The 14521-nt window shown below is 39.7% G+C and overlaps 2 protein-coding genes across 9 annotated transcripts; one reads left to right on the forward strand and one right to left on the reverse strand.

Moving 5' to 3' along the window:
* Positions 1-7: 7 nt before the first annotated feature.
* Positions 8-7056, forward strand: LOC115017460 (cytochrome P450 2F3-like). 5 transcript variants are annotated; one of them, XM_029445912.1, is made up of 10 exons: positions 8-74; positions 877-950; positions 1311-1473; positions 1931-2080; positions 3377-3537; positions 4356-4532; positions 4795-4936; positions 5238-5425; positions 5506-5647; positions 5788-7056. In XM_029445912.1, exons 2-10 carry the CDS (start codon positions 906-908, stop codon positions 5970-5972), a joined length of 1353 nt encoding a protein of 450 aa, XP_029301772.1. In that variant the 5' UTR covers positions 8-74; positions 877-905; the 3' UTR covers positions 5973-7056. The 5 variants fall into 5 exon arrangements, with proteins under 5 accessions (XP_029301772.1, XP_029301773.1, XP_029301775.1 ...); XM_029445913.1 differs by lacking the exon at positions 8-74 and adding an exon at positions 136-186; XM_029445915.1 differs by lacking the exon at positions 8-74 and adding an exon at positions 536-608.
* Positions 6810-13360, reverse strand: cdkl1 (cyclin dependent kinase like 1 (CDC2 related kinase)). Of its 4 annotated transcripts, none has more exons than XM_029445919.1 (10): positions 12992-13360; positions 12151-12339; positions 11549-11670; positions 10283-10355; positions 9096-9186; positions 8538-8738; positions 8330-8412; positions 8185-8241; positions 7782-7931; positions 6810-7381 (listed from the first exon to the last, which is right to left on the reverse strand). In XM_029445919.1, exons 2-10 carry the CDS (start codon positions 12316-12318, stop codon positions 7286-7288), a joined length of 1041 nt encoding a protein of 346 aa, XP_029301779.1. In that variant the 5' UTR covers positions 12319-12339; positions 12992-13360; the 3' UTR covers positions 6810-7285. The 4 variants fall into 4 exon arrangements, with proteins under 4 accessions (XP_029301779.1, XP_029301781.1, XP_029301778.1 ...); XM_029445921.1 differs by having other exon boundaries at positions 8538-8735; positions 12968-13360; XM_029445918.1 differs by having other exon boundaries at positions 12968-13360.
* Positions 13361-14521: the final 1161 nt, after the last annotated feature.

Here is a 14521-nt window from a genome sequence, read left to right on the forward strand (position 1 = left end):
ACCACGGAGGGGCAAACTAATCTCAAAAGGCGGGAAAACACACAAAGACAGGAAGTAATTGAGACATGACAAAGGTAAGTGTTCTTTACAAAGTAAAACAGGAAACTGACAAACTAAAATCCAGGATCATGACACTTTATGCTTTAACATGATATTAAATACAAGCACTACAGTACGTTTTAGAAGGTGAATGATTTAATATTTGACTCGAGTGTTTTAGAGCTGCTGAAGTATTATCATGATAAAAGAAGATGTCCATATCATGGCTTTAGGATTTTTTACAATATGCTAATGCATTGTTATGTGCAAGTGTTAATTTTTCTCAAAAACAAAAACAAACAAGCAATACAATAATAATATTAATTATTAATAATAATAATAATATAACAATAAAGAAACAACAATAATGATAATAATACTAATACCAATAAATAAATGAATAAACAAGTAAAAACTTAAATACTTTATGTATTTCTTGATCTTTTAAATAAAGAGTAATACAAATTATTAGCCAAGTCTCGGAGTAAACCAGCAACACAAAACTGCAACGCAAAACTGTCGGTCTTCAGAGGGTTGCGCACATACGCGTAGAACAGGGGTTAATCAAGGTAACCGCTGCTGCACTGGGTTTGTCAAATACAGGTAAAGTTGTACCGCCCACGTGCAGCAGTGACAGTGTGTGTAGTTGTTACAGTCAGTTGGTTGCTCTCAAGATTTAGCGCTTCAGTGTAGGTTACTACAAAAGAGCCTTATAGCTACATTTTCTTTAGTGGAGCATTATGGAGTTGTCTGTCACGTTGATTTTAGCGGGCCTTATCATTGCTTTGCTGTGGCTGTTTAGCGTGAAGAGCCGTAAACACATGTGTTTACCTCCAGGACCGACTGGTCTGCCTATCCTAGGAAACATGCTACAGCTGGACAAAAGAGCTCCATTCAAAACTATGCTAAAGGTGAGAATGTGGGATAGGCAACTTTGTTTTCCAACCGTATTTCTGTCGTCTTCATTTGGTTTTACCACTTTCTGCCTTTTAAATTAGGCAACAAATGTTAATGTTTTGCATTATCCCTTACAGATAAACAAATGCAATACGCTTTATTGTCCTGTTAGTGTGTTGAATGAGGTATTTCGTACTTTGAGTCTTGTTTCTTTTTTTTTTTATATTAATGATTTTATATCTAACTCCGTTGGGTTATAGATTTTGTTTTTGTGACTCCCGGGGTCTGTTTTATCTGCAGTGCATTGGTTATGTTTACTTTGGTTTGTTACTTGTTCCCATACAATAATGAAGTGCGTGTTTATTGCTCTACAGCTCAGTGAAAGCCATGGTCCTGTGATTACTATATACCTGGGCCTTCAACGCACTGTGGTCCTGGTGGGGTATGATGCTGTGAAAGAGGCACTGGTGGACCAAGCAGATGACTTCACTGGCAGATCACCTGTTCCTTTTTTGATGAGAGTTACCAAGGGCTATGGTACTAGTGTGTGTGTGTGTGTGTGTGTGTGTGTGTGTGTGTGTGTGTGTGTGTGTGTGTGTGTGTGTGTGTGTGTGTGTGTGTGTGTGTGTGTGTGTGTGTGTGTGTGTGTGTGTGTGTGTGTGTGTGTGTGTGTGTGTGTGTGTGTGTGTGTGTGTGTGTGTCCTAACAATATGTTTGAATACTACATTCTGTGTCCTACCAGGCTGAAAATCGTAGTCGCTGATCTCATCTGGTGAAACGTTTTTAAATCTGTTCTCTTGCACCCCCCTGCTGGGTGACTCAACAGTGACGTTGTATTGTGTGCATTAGGCTTTTATTAGTGACATTTTCCCCAAACAAACTTTTAAATTTGCTGTTTTATTGCACCTCAGAAGATATAAAAAGTTTTTTCTTATGTTATAGCTTATAATTAAAGCCTTTTTTAAGAGCTTCTTTCATTTATACATCTTCAAAGGTTTGGGGATCAGTAATGGAGAGCGCTGGCGGCAGTTGCGAAGGTTCACCCTGACAACACTGAGAGACTTTGGGATGGGACGTAAGGGGATGGAGAAGTGGATCCAGGAAGAGGGCAAACATCTGGTGGACCGCATAAATAGTACCAAAGGTATGTATGTGCTTGCCTTGTATGTTTTCTCTGTATGCGTATTTCTCTGTCATTCATATACAGGGTCATAACTAAAGGTGACTTGTTCCAACAAACCAATATTCATGGATGTTAAACTTGCTTAAAGGAACAGTGGGTAGGATTTGGCAGCATCTAGTGTTGTGAATACCCCTCCGCTCTGCCCATCCTTTCCAAGACAGCATTAACAAGCCACCTAGTGTGAACCGTGGTAACTGCATAGTATCTTTTTAGGACGACATGACAACAGTCCTGATTACCCACCTTTTTTACAATGATAAAGCAGAAGAACTACGCTCAATGGATGAAGGCAGGGCAACATTCACGCTGTATTATCTGGAGAATGTGCTCGGTGATACATTTCCTCTCCAAGGGCACACCCACATGATGTAGACACTCCTGTTCGTGGCAGAGGGTGAATACAGGTATATTCAGAAATGCTGTATCAGAAAAATGTTGTTCTTTGAACATTTAAGAAACCAAAAATACAAGTATGACCTTGCAAATTAGCATAATATATCCCCTTTAAGACAAATGTGCAAAGCTGAGCTGATGTATATCTTACTTAAATACAGTGAGTTCAAGATGCAACCTTGCCTTAAACTTGCATTCTCTCTAATATCCAGCAGAGGGCGAGTCCACTGGTTGCAGAAAGAAGTCCGGCTGTACACTTGCATTGCAAACATAAGTTTACAGTCGCAATCGCTAGTTTCAAGTCTTCTTTAATACAGCATGATGTTCATATTGTAAATTATGGTCCCATTTAGAGTAAAATGGACTATAAAGCAGGGAAGCTTTAGGGCGAGGCTACCTTGTCTGTTCTTGGTGCGCTCCATGTTTTCGTCTTACAACTTTAACCCTTTCACAATGTTTTCAGTTCATTAAAGCCAGCATTCCAAAATCAAGGCTTCAAAACTGTAGTTTCCAAACCAATGGCTACGTTTTGTATACCGTCGGAGTGAAATGCATTCTGCCATAGAGAATCTTTATATTTTTAGCTTTGTGTCTATGTGCTTTTTTTAAAGTGATTTGCAGCCTTTTTGACATTTTACTGCAAAAACAAGGCTACAAGTTGTTGTACATATTGTAGTTTGTGACTTTCATAATGATATGTAATCAATAGAGAAAATCAATTCAACAGTACAGACCGCATGCGTTCTCTGCTCTCATAGCCAACATTTAACTAATGTTGAGACTGGAGAGAATAGTATCGTGGTGCTGGTTTTATCAAAAAGCCAATCTGAAAGTTTACAGAGCACTTATTCCTTTCTTTTCCAGCCACACCTTTCGATCCCACCTACTTCATGAGCTGCGCCGTGTCCAATGTGATCTGCTGCTTGGTGTTTGGTCAACGCTTCAGCTATGACGACAACAACTTCCTGTCTCTTCTGCAGATAATCTCAGAAACCCTGAAATTTGGCAGTAGTCCCTGGGGTCAGGTAAGGAGGCGGTGCAGAGAAAGTGATGAGGCATGGTGGGTGGGTTAGTTGTTAAGAAGACCACTTTCCACTCCAGCCACTCTGTAGGGACCCAAGCAACACATGATCTCATAATTGCTAATAATCCAAGATATGCAATTAAATAAAATGCTTCAAACCTTTTGATTGAAGTAAGCCGACCATACAGTTTGTAAAGTAGAGCAACTTCTATAGTTTAACGTTTTGTGGTTCATGTTTAGTAAGAGATAATGCATGAAGTATCAGGTGAAGAACACAATGATTCCCCTCCAATACTTTCTACATGAGGACACACTGAGCATGTGAATGCACCATTGGCCTTGGCGGAGGTCTGTGATCTCTAATTAATGACTGCTAATTAAAAGATAAACTAGTGTTTGTATTTAATTGAAACTGATGGATCCGCACAGCAAGTAGCTCCCGTTGGAAGCATTAATCTTTCTAGTGTGAGCTTCTTGGTGTGTGGATCTCCGTTTCAACTCTTATTTCTTTGATCTAGCACCTATCCTATTGGGCACTGGGATCGGCATGTGTTTGTTGTCTTTTTATTGTTTTGTTTTCAATTGAACCCATGGTTAGTTTTATTTCCCCCTGCAAGAGCTAAACGTTGCAAACTAGTCTTTTCCATGGTGGTGATATATTTCCAGTCAGTTTTCTTTCTTTCTTTAGGGAATGATGTGTGGTTTGTATGCAGGGGCGGTCGGTGCATTTTTATCTGAGCAGCACCTCAAATGCCAAAGGATGGCAGGTACTTTCTGCTCGCCTAACATCTGGTTATTTCTTTCCACTCCTCTTCACAGCTTTATAATATCTTCCCTTGGTTGATGGAATGGCTGCCAGGTCAACAGCACAAAGTGTTTGCCAACATTGAAAAACTGAAAGAGTTTATTATGAAAAAGATCCAGGAACACCAGGACACGCTGGACCCCAGCTCACACAGGGATTACATCGACTGCTTCCTCACTAGACTCAGTCAGGTATGACAGAACTCCTCAACCAGAATGTGGACTCAGAGTCATGTTTGTTTCATAACTGGACATGTTAAGCACGGTTACTCATTACACTCTTATTCACATTTGCAAATGCTCTCTATAATAACACATAGTTCTGCAAATACCAAGCACTTTAGACCACTAGGTGCACAGATGAGCTCCTGCAAGTTCATTTGAACATCTTGAGTTGTTCTGCTGCAGGTTTTATTGTTAGATCAGTAAAATGGCTCTTGTTTTGTTTCTTTAGGAAAAGCACATGCCCACAACTGAGTTCCACTATGACAACTTGGTGGCAACTGTGTTGAATCTGTACCTGGCAGGAACTGAAACCACCAGCTCAACTCTAAGATTTGCACTAAATGTTCTAATCAAATACCCCAAAATACAGGGTAGGTCACAGTAACCAGGGTAAACGGAATTCTGTTCACAAACTTGAGATGTAACTTTTACATCTAATAGATTTCCTAGAAATGCATCTCTATTTTACAAGGTTGTTAATTATTTTAAGGGCAATGTAGCGCATGTCATTTGGAACTTCCTCTACAGTAACAGTCATTGTATACATTGCATAAAGATTGAATCTCAATGAGGAAATTCTCACATTAAGAAGCGTGCATGCGTGCACTTCACTAATTGAGCGACTCATTGTTTCAGCACTAGTTAAATAGTTATGTTTTCCTCATTCTGAAGAGAAAATGCAGCAGGAGATTGTCGATGTGATTGGAAAGGAGCGTTGTCCACGTATGGAGGACAGGAAGTCCCTCCCCTTTACAGATGCAGCCCTCCATGAAATTCAGCGTTTTATGGATATTGTCCCCATGAGCATCCCTCACTACGCACTGCAGGACATCTCTTTCAGAGGTTACACAATTCCCAAGGTATTCTGGTTTTAAAGCATGAAGTTGTATTAATGCTGAAAGACCTTCAGTCTTATCATATACAATGTTTGTCTCGACAGTCTACGATGATCATTCCCTTGTTGCACTCTGTGCTGAAAGGGGAAAAACAGTGGGCGACTCCTTGGTCCTTCAACCCACAGCACTTCCTGGACACAAATGGCAACTTTAAGAAAAATCCTGCATTCCTGCCATTCTCTGCAGGTACATTTCCTTCATCTGCTTTGGGGGTTTTTTTCATGCTCTTTTCTGTGCTATGGTGTGTTTTTAAGAGGCCCTTTAATTTCCAGTTTATCACAGGTATATATTCTCATGCTCTGTTTTTGTTTGTGGTCAATTTTAAGGAAAGAGAGCTTGTGTCGGAGAGTCCCTCGCTCGCATGGAGATTTTCCTCTTCCTGGTGTCACTCCTGCAGCGTTTCACCTTTTCTTGCTCTGGAGGGCCTGACTCTGTAGATCTCAGCCCCGAGACCAGCAGCTTTGCCCATGTGCCTCGCAAGTACAAGATCATTGCGACTCCCCTTTTTTAATGATATTTTACAGCATATTCCTGTGTTTTCTTCTGGCACTTACACAATGTAGAAAACCCAGTGCTTTGTGGAACAAGTTACAGATGTAATCTAAACATACTTGCTCATTGCTTTAAATATTGTTACTTGTATACATGTGTCTGCTTCTTGAGTGCCTCAAGTGCCTTATATGTGAAATAGAAAAATGTGAACATCTTCTCAGTAAATAATCTCATGCTTTAGATTGAAGCTTTTACTGAATGTTTAAAAAAAATTCTTTATTCGATCTTCTATATTAACTAAAATCTAAATTGATCTCCCTGAGCAATTGAAGTCCCTCAGTGGTATAATTCATATAAACCACAATACATAAAATGCCTAAATACAAGACGTTTGTCTTGCGGTAGTAAAGGCACACTTTAAGCAGGACAAAGCCACAGTATCATACTGTACTTATGTGCATCTCGCTTCTTTAAAAGGGTTATGTTCAGAGACGCACACAACTCACTGCAGTAAAGTCCACTTTGCACTCTGTTCTCCCAATGAGTCTCTTGCTAAGTTATTAGTTACTGACTGGGCAGCTGCGCCTTAGAGCACATGGGGCTGCCCATTTCGCCACAAGGGGGCACTTGTACAACAGTTAACAGCCTTTCCAACTATTATCATTGCTTTCTCCTGAAACTTCTCCAGATCTTCCAAACAAGTGTCTTTTTGTATTGGCTTGAGTTGTTTTGGATGATTTGTTAAGTGTTTTTTGCTTTCCTCACGTGTGTGTGTGTGTGTGTGTGTGTGTGTGTGTGTGGGTGTGTTTTTGTTGTTTTGAAGATAAATGTATAAAAATAAAGTCCACATGATAAAAACTGTTGGGTTGCATTTATTAATTCTATATTTTAATGATGACATGTATAAAAAAATAAACATTAGGAAATTGTGATTTATTGACCATCTTGTTAAATGGGTTAACCCTAAACATGTTGTACATACTTTGTTGCCTAAACAATTAGGTACACAAAAGAAGGAAAACGGCACTTTTATCCAAGTAATGATGGCACACGGGTGACTTTCATTTAATATTTTATAAAGATGTGAAAATGCAGTACCCATGTCTTCAGCTGTGACACTTGCTGTCTTCTTTGGTTACAGTACTGAAGTGTGCAACTGTAAATGCCCAAACTATTGTGTAAATATTAAGTAATGCAAACAAACATGACGAGTGAATGTGATCATAGAATCAAAATAGACCTTTTCACTGTCACACCAACAATACATTTTACTGTATTCAAATGCTTGCACAAGTCCACCTTTCTCAGTTCAGCCACAAACGTGTTGCTTTGTTAAATGTTGGGCAGGTGATATTTATGCTTCACCTGTTTCTTAACATCCGGTGCTGGCGAGATGTTGCTGTTTGGTAACTGAGGCAGGTACTGAGCCTAGAGAGGAAAGGAGAAGAGAAAGACATGTTGATTATACATTATCAGGATGTCTAGCGGTAAATATAGCAAGAGGAACAGTCAAATGATTCTCTTCTTAAAAAGGTGGTTGTTAAAAGTTTCTTTGAGAGGTTGGTTTGAATTCATGCAAGTTAAAAATGTATGACAATGGTAAAGAAGCAGCTCGTTGGTAAGCTGTGTATCTATCATATTGTTAGTATTTGGAACATACTAAGCATATGGATGTAGAAACCAGCCCATAGCATTTTCAGTGAGCTGACAGAGGTAAATCTTTTTTATGAAAAGAGTTAGTGACCAACTCAAGGACATGCGTGGCTGTAGCAGTGTGTACATTTGGGGTCATGAGACGATTCCTTAAGCTGCCGCCCTGCATACGTACCCCTGGCTGTCTGCGTCGGGAGCCTTTATCATGTCGTCTTCCTAGGCGCTCACTCTCACGCCCCCAGTTGACTCCTTCTTCCTGGAAGTAAGGCAGCTCCAGCAGCTCCTCACAGGACAGCCGGAGAGAGGGGTCCATCACCAGGCATGACTGCACACACAAAGTTGACATGGAGTGTAAAATATTTGGCACTTTAGAACTCTTCCAGCGCTGTACATATGGACAAACTATAGTATGTCATGGCAGCTATGTTAACCTCAAGCATATAGCAGCTTTAGCTTTTTTTGGAGTAAAATGTGTTGTTACTTATGGTCCAACATACAGAGTTAGCTAGTACCGATACATCTGTGATGAGGTAAAATAGACTGACAATAAGGCTCTATTCCACATAAACACAACATACCTTCATAACCTGGAGGGCATGCACAGGCACGCCATGGAAGCGCTTTTCCAAGGGCTCCTAAGAGCAAAAATAAACAGTAAAGAAGTCAACGACACTTGGCCTCTCCAATCAGAATATGCATTCTCAATGGTAACAGGATGCGTACCGTCGTGTCAGGTTCAGGAATACTGACTCCGCTGAAGAAGACGTTGGAACGGAAGACCTGCTGGTGCCGAGGGATCAGGTCACCTGAGATCAGAAATGAGATCAAAATCTTCAGTAAGTTCCAACATTTGAGTCAGTGTGTGTGTGTTGGTAAACATTCGCACTAAGTGTATTGGTGCAGATGTTGGTAAATGGTTTACAAAGCGTACCTAGAGTTTTTCGGATTAGGTAGAGCTGGTCAACGTCAGACTTCCCGGGCCAGAGTGGATTCCCGTGGAGGAGCTCAGCGAAGACACAGCCGAGAGCCCACACGTCCACAGGAGGCCCGTACTGAGTATCCCCGACCAGCAGCTCAGGGGCCCTGTACCAGCGGGTCGCCACGTAGTCTGTGTAGTCATCCTCTGGCCCTGCTGAGTATACCGACACACAGGCAGATGGAGATAACTTGTACGGACACACACTTAGATGCTGCATAATGAATATTAAATAGTGTACATTGTAGAGGAAAGGATTACAAGGCATGCTGAAAGACCACATGTTAATATATGGTAACATAATACCGAAACCTAAGGCAGGAAGGGTAAACAGAGACACCTTACACAGACTCACTCACTGCCTCAACAGTCCTCCTTTGCAATGAATTCATTGAAACATTGACAGCAAGGAGGTCATCAGCAGGAGATGATTCAGCGTCCTTGTTGAATAAGTCATTAGAGGTAGATTAACACCAAATACACATAAATTAACTTGCTTTCTGGATGACCTACTCAGAATGCGGGCGAAGCCGAAGTCGCAGAGCTTGATGACTCCGGTTTTGGTGAGAAGGATGTTCTCTGGCTTTACATCACGGTGGATGCACTGCAACATAAATGCTCAGCATCAAGGATTTGGCAACGTGATACACAGTCTCTTAGTGACAAAGGAAAGAGGCGGACATTAAGGCGGACAGATTAAGAAGGGAGGAACAATAGCAAGAGATCAGACACCAAATATTGAAACAGAATACTGCATTGCAGTCACTGCGACTTAAATGACTCCTTTTGGGGGAGTTTTAGCCTAAGCAAAGTCAGAGTTTGCTCATTGTGGTCTGGAATTATGCCTTATTTCAGTTAGACGAGTTAGAGTAGATGTTCACAACATTGTTGGTTTGAGATGGTACAAATTTCTAATTCAACACAGTCCTGCTCATTATCCAAACCCCTGCCTACAGGTGCCTGGTGAACGTCCTAGTGACACGTTTTCCAGACAAATATGTTGTACTGATAAATGATCTAGTCAAATATAAGACAGTTTTGCCAGATTCTGGGAATCGGGTAAATGATTGTCACAGGAAAACATATTTCAAGCAATGCAAGAATGTGTTTTACCTGATATAATAATAATGAATAATAATAACTTGATATTACATACAGTATGTGATGCAATGATGCAGCTAAAGAGTGCTCACGTAATTAGAATACAATGTAGTAATAAAGTTAAGCAGAATATTAGAGCAACAAATAAATAATATATACAATGTTAGGTAAATAATAAACGGTAAAAAGAATCTTATCTATCTTAAAACAATAATAAGCTGGCATGTGTACGTTGAGAATTATTTGTTGCTGTACACATTTGTCCTTTCTAACAACACTGTGTAATATGGTGGACAAAGTACACAGTCTTCATTGTGTAAAAAAAGGCATTCTTAAATCAGCTGGAGCTTATATGAGGCTGTGGATTTTGTCCCCCATCTTTTTTAGTGTTGTCACAGTAGGAGTGGGCGACTGCATGGACAGTATGGAGGGGAGGAAATGATTACAGAAACCAGTGTACAATGTACTGTACGTATGGCATTAAAGTATTGTTCTGAGGCAAATGTATCCTTTCAGACATTAAAGAAAAAGGAAAAAATACTGTGTGAGAAAATCAAAGAACAAAACGTTAAATTAGGTAGCAGTTTAAATATACTGACATTGTGCTTGTGGCAGAAGTTAACAGCCTGCAAAGTCTGCCAAACTATACTTTTCAGCTGAGCCTCTGGTACCCTGCAGAGGACGAGAGACAAAGGACTATTGAAGATTAAACAAAACCTATTTACTAGTCATGTTTTCCTTGTCTATTATAAAATAAAATAAAAGAAGTGGTGCTTTACACAGCCCTATTATCACCCGGGTAACCTTAGGCCTGTCTCTAACAGCAACAGCGCCTTTGTTTTCAGGAGCAGCTAGAGTTTCTGCTGCACAGCCTTGTGGGAAAAGGGAAAATGGTCAGACTGCAACTAGCTATTGTTGCGTGGGCTTGCTGTGTGACTTCACGTGACAGAAACTAAAGTAAAATCGTATCTTGTGACTATAGATTGCATAATAAGTGCTCAAAGCATAGAGAAAAAAGAAGAACCCTTTTCTCTAAACATTTAAGTAATATCTTTCTTTCGACTTTGCTGTTCCTCCCTCACTCCGCTGCCAACACTCTACGTCTTTGAAATCTCTCGGTAACAGTCTTGCCTCCCTCTTTGTAATTCACCCTGTCGCTTTCTGCTGCCCTTCTCCCGTAAGCAGTACTCTTAACAAATAAAAGTACTCACACTGAGTTATGTGGTAAAATGTAACTCTTTAAAAAGAGAGAACCACTTTTGCAGTGGCGTATTCAGATCATTTACTTCAGTGAGCGTCACAATATCACAATGTAAAAACAATCCATTCAAATTGTACTCAAGTAAAAAGTGTTTTCAGCTAAATGTAATTAACATATCAAGAGTATACGTTCTTATTATGCAACAAAGGCCTACTGTCAGTATTACATTAATATAATATACATTATATTGGATACTTATCAATGATGCATTAACATGTAAGCAGCATTTTAACATTGTAGCTGGTTGAGAGCTCATTTTACCTGATTTATATACATTTGTGTTATTGTAACTATAACTGTCAAATAAAGGCAGTGGAGTAAAACGTAAACATTTTCTGTTTAAGATGTAGTGAAGTATAAAGTAAGAAGGTAAGTAAGTAAAGTGCCTCACTAGTATACTTAAGAACAGCACTGAATGTAAATGTGCTTTCCACACCTGCCCTTTTGTGGTCAAATCTTAAAGAGAAGTTAGATAACAGATACACTTCTCTAAAGTGTATAAGTATCTTCAACTTTCTAAGTATGTGGCCCTTCAGTATCTTCCACAACTCATTGATCTGATTCAGAACCACTCACAGACATGGCAGGACTGTGCTTCTCTTACCCGCGAGGGTGTTTGTCCAGCTCATTGAGGACCGTCTGCTCGCAGAACTCGAACACCAAGTGAAGCCGTCTTTTCCTCCTGAAGACCTCCAGCAGGTTGACCAGATTCACGTGTTTCAGCTGCTGCAGGACCAACAGAGAACATGGATACTGTGCTCTACAGCCCAAAATGTTTAATTCAAGCTACAGAGGATCCAAAGTCTGCCATTCTGACCGTCTTTAAACGCATACTTAAAACCCTATTTCTCTGCTGCCTCCAAATGTTGTGATTACGGCTTTTATTTTGCTTCTATGTTGTTATTTTCATTTTTATATCAACATTGCCTCCAAACTTGTATACACACTTTCTTTTAATCAGTTATTAAAGCATTTTTCTAATCGCTTTTAAAGTTTAAATATCTGTAATGCTCTTTTAAACTGCCAAGTGTATGAATTATGTGTGTCTAATAATAATAATAATAATACCTGTGTATGACACATTCCTAACAATAGTGACAAAGGATCATATGACTTAAGGAGTGCGCGTTAACCTGTGTGTGTGCAAGTGTCCACCTGTGGTGTAAGCCAACTTGATACTATTGGATGATACTAATCTCTTCTCACCTTCAGCATACGTATTTCTCGCAATGCAATCTTCTTAATGACAGGGTCATCTTCAGATTCCACAAACTTCTTGATTGCAACTATCTGGCCAGAATCTCTGTGTCTGCATTTGAACACCACGCCATATGAACCCTCGCCAATTTTGGCCAGCTTTTCATATTTCTCCATTGGGCAGTTAGTAGATGTCACCTGTCAGAAAAGACAAACGTTTGTCACAAACTCAGTTCCTCAGTAAGATGTAATCGATTGTCCATATAAAATAACAGACACTACAGGCCAGAACATTGTTTTCATGCACTGGTCCATTTTAAGAGTTTGGGCTATTTTGCTTCTATAACATTTCTTCTCTCAGACTAGTGAAAATAATAACTAGAATTATTATTATTTTACTAACTTTGTTATGTTATTTGCATCTGTAGAATTCTCCTAAATTAGTTAGTATTAGATAATGCTTCATTGCACTTTTAAGCATAACAAATCCATGTATGCAAATTAGCCCATATTTAATAAGATGCCTCATTTGCACATTTAAACATAACATTTTAGACTTTAACTTGTAATATAGAAAATATTTACCTTAAACTAAGTAATCAACTGGAGAAGTGTCATGGTGTTTCCCCCTTAATTTATATGTCCTTTGGGGTTTACAGTTTTCCTCCAACACTATAACCTTACTAAACTAATTAAATGAATTGAATTATTTTTCTTAATACTTCCACAGTTCAGAAGATGTGTGTTGTTGTAGACAAAACCAACTCATGCAGACCTTATTGACTACCGTTTATAGTGTCACGACCAGCACGAGAGGCACACTCACCTGTCCAGAATCTGAAAGGCTCACCTTCGACAAGTCAGCAGCGAGTCTGCGGAGGATTTAAATCCATCAAAAGTCCCAAAAGCTACATGTATGCGCGCGCAGCGTCTCGGGGCTAAAAGTCATAACGTGAGTATGAAATACTGTAGCAGTAAGAAGGATTTCAGAAGTGTCTGTGTGTCTCTGCTGCCACTACAACTCCCTCCCTCCGCTGTCCACTGGTCCTGTGCGTCGTCACTACCTCGGTACCCCTCTCTGCTTATTGTTTCCCTTCAGCACAGTCTTGCTGAGTCTTCATTTTCAATCCATATTGACGCGATGCCTCATAATACAAAATAAATAATCATTACGACGTTGAACTTACCCCTTAGAAACTGCGCAGTAAAGAGCACCAATACATCGTTGCAGGATACCAATTCACAAAGCTGGCTACGTAAGTTAAAACACGCACGTGGATACACGTTCGTTGTAACCAAGGAGACAGGTGGCCATCAGGGGACAGGAAGAGGTCTAGACCGTTAAACACTAAAATAACTTAATTTCTACCTCTACTTTTGAATTAAGATTCAAATAAATATGAGATGGTATGGTGTTTAACAGATGCCACATCCTTCGAATGTTCTCTGAATTGATTAAAAATGACAATTTACTCATTTGACGCGTTAATATGTCAGTTTACAACAATTACTAAGCTCAGCATGTAACTGGCACAGTAGACCTGTTTTTATTTTATTTGAATTCATAGTACTGGTACTCTGTACTAATATACTCTCTACAAATAGGCCTACAAAAAATGTTTTAGTGGTAACATTAACTCAAGTAGCCCACTGTAGCCCACTGTAGCCTACTTAAGTACAGTTTTTAGGTATACTACATTTATTTGGCAGTTATTTTTACTGACTTGGAAGATGTGCGATTTTACAATCAATATGTTCAATTTATACAATATAATATACTCAACAGCATACCACAAACATGCTTATTTTCTTAAACACAACAATAATGAAATTATTATCATGAAATTGATAATATAACAATGACAACAGCCATTCAGCTGCGTAACGAGTACTTTTAACTTTTGTACATTTTGCTGACGATACCTCTGTACTTTTACTTGACTAAGATTGTTGTATTGCTATATTAATATACAAGCTGTTATCCAAAGTAAAGTTCCAGATCAAGCCTGACTGCCCAACAGTTTGATCAGTCACAAAGAAGCTGCAGCATCATGTCACTCTACCACCGTTATGAAATGTATGCAGGACCAGCTCTGATGTGGACTGTTCTGTTCTCTCTGTTGACTGTGAATATTTGTCTCTCTCTGGTTCAGAGACTTTGGGCTTTGCCACAGCTCTACGGGTTCCTCTGCAGTATCACAGGGAGATTCATTTAGGAGTTCACAGTGAATGATGGGAAAGCAGACCATGTTGCACTCTTGTGCTCAGAGGCACACCGGAGGAGCTGGCATCGAGGCTTTGTGGTGGAGGGTATGAAATGCCCCATGGCAGACTGGTATGACGTGTTGCTTGAACGGGGCCAGTAAGGCACGTAGGTGGT

The sequence above is a fragment of the Cottoperca gobio genome, chromosome 13 (genome assembly GCF_900634415.1).
Source record: "Cottoperca gobio chromosome 13, fCotGob3.1, whole genome shotgun sequence".
NCBI classification, from domain to species: Eukaryota; Metazoa; Chordata; class Actinopteri; order Perciformes; family Bovichtidae; genus Cottoperca; species Cottoperca gobio.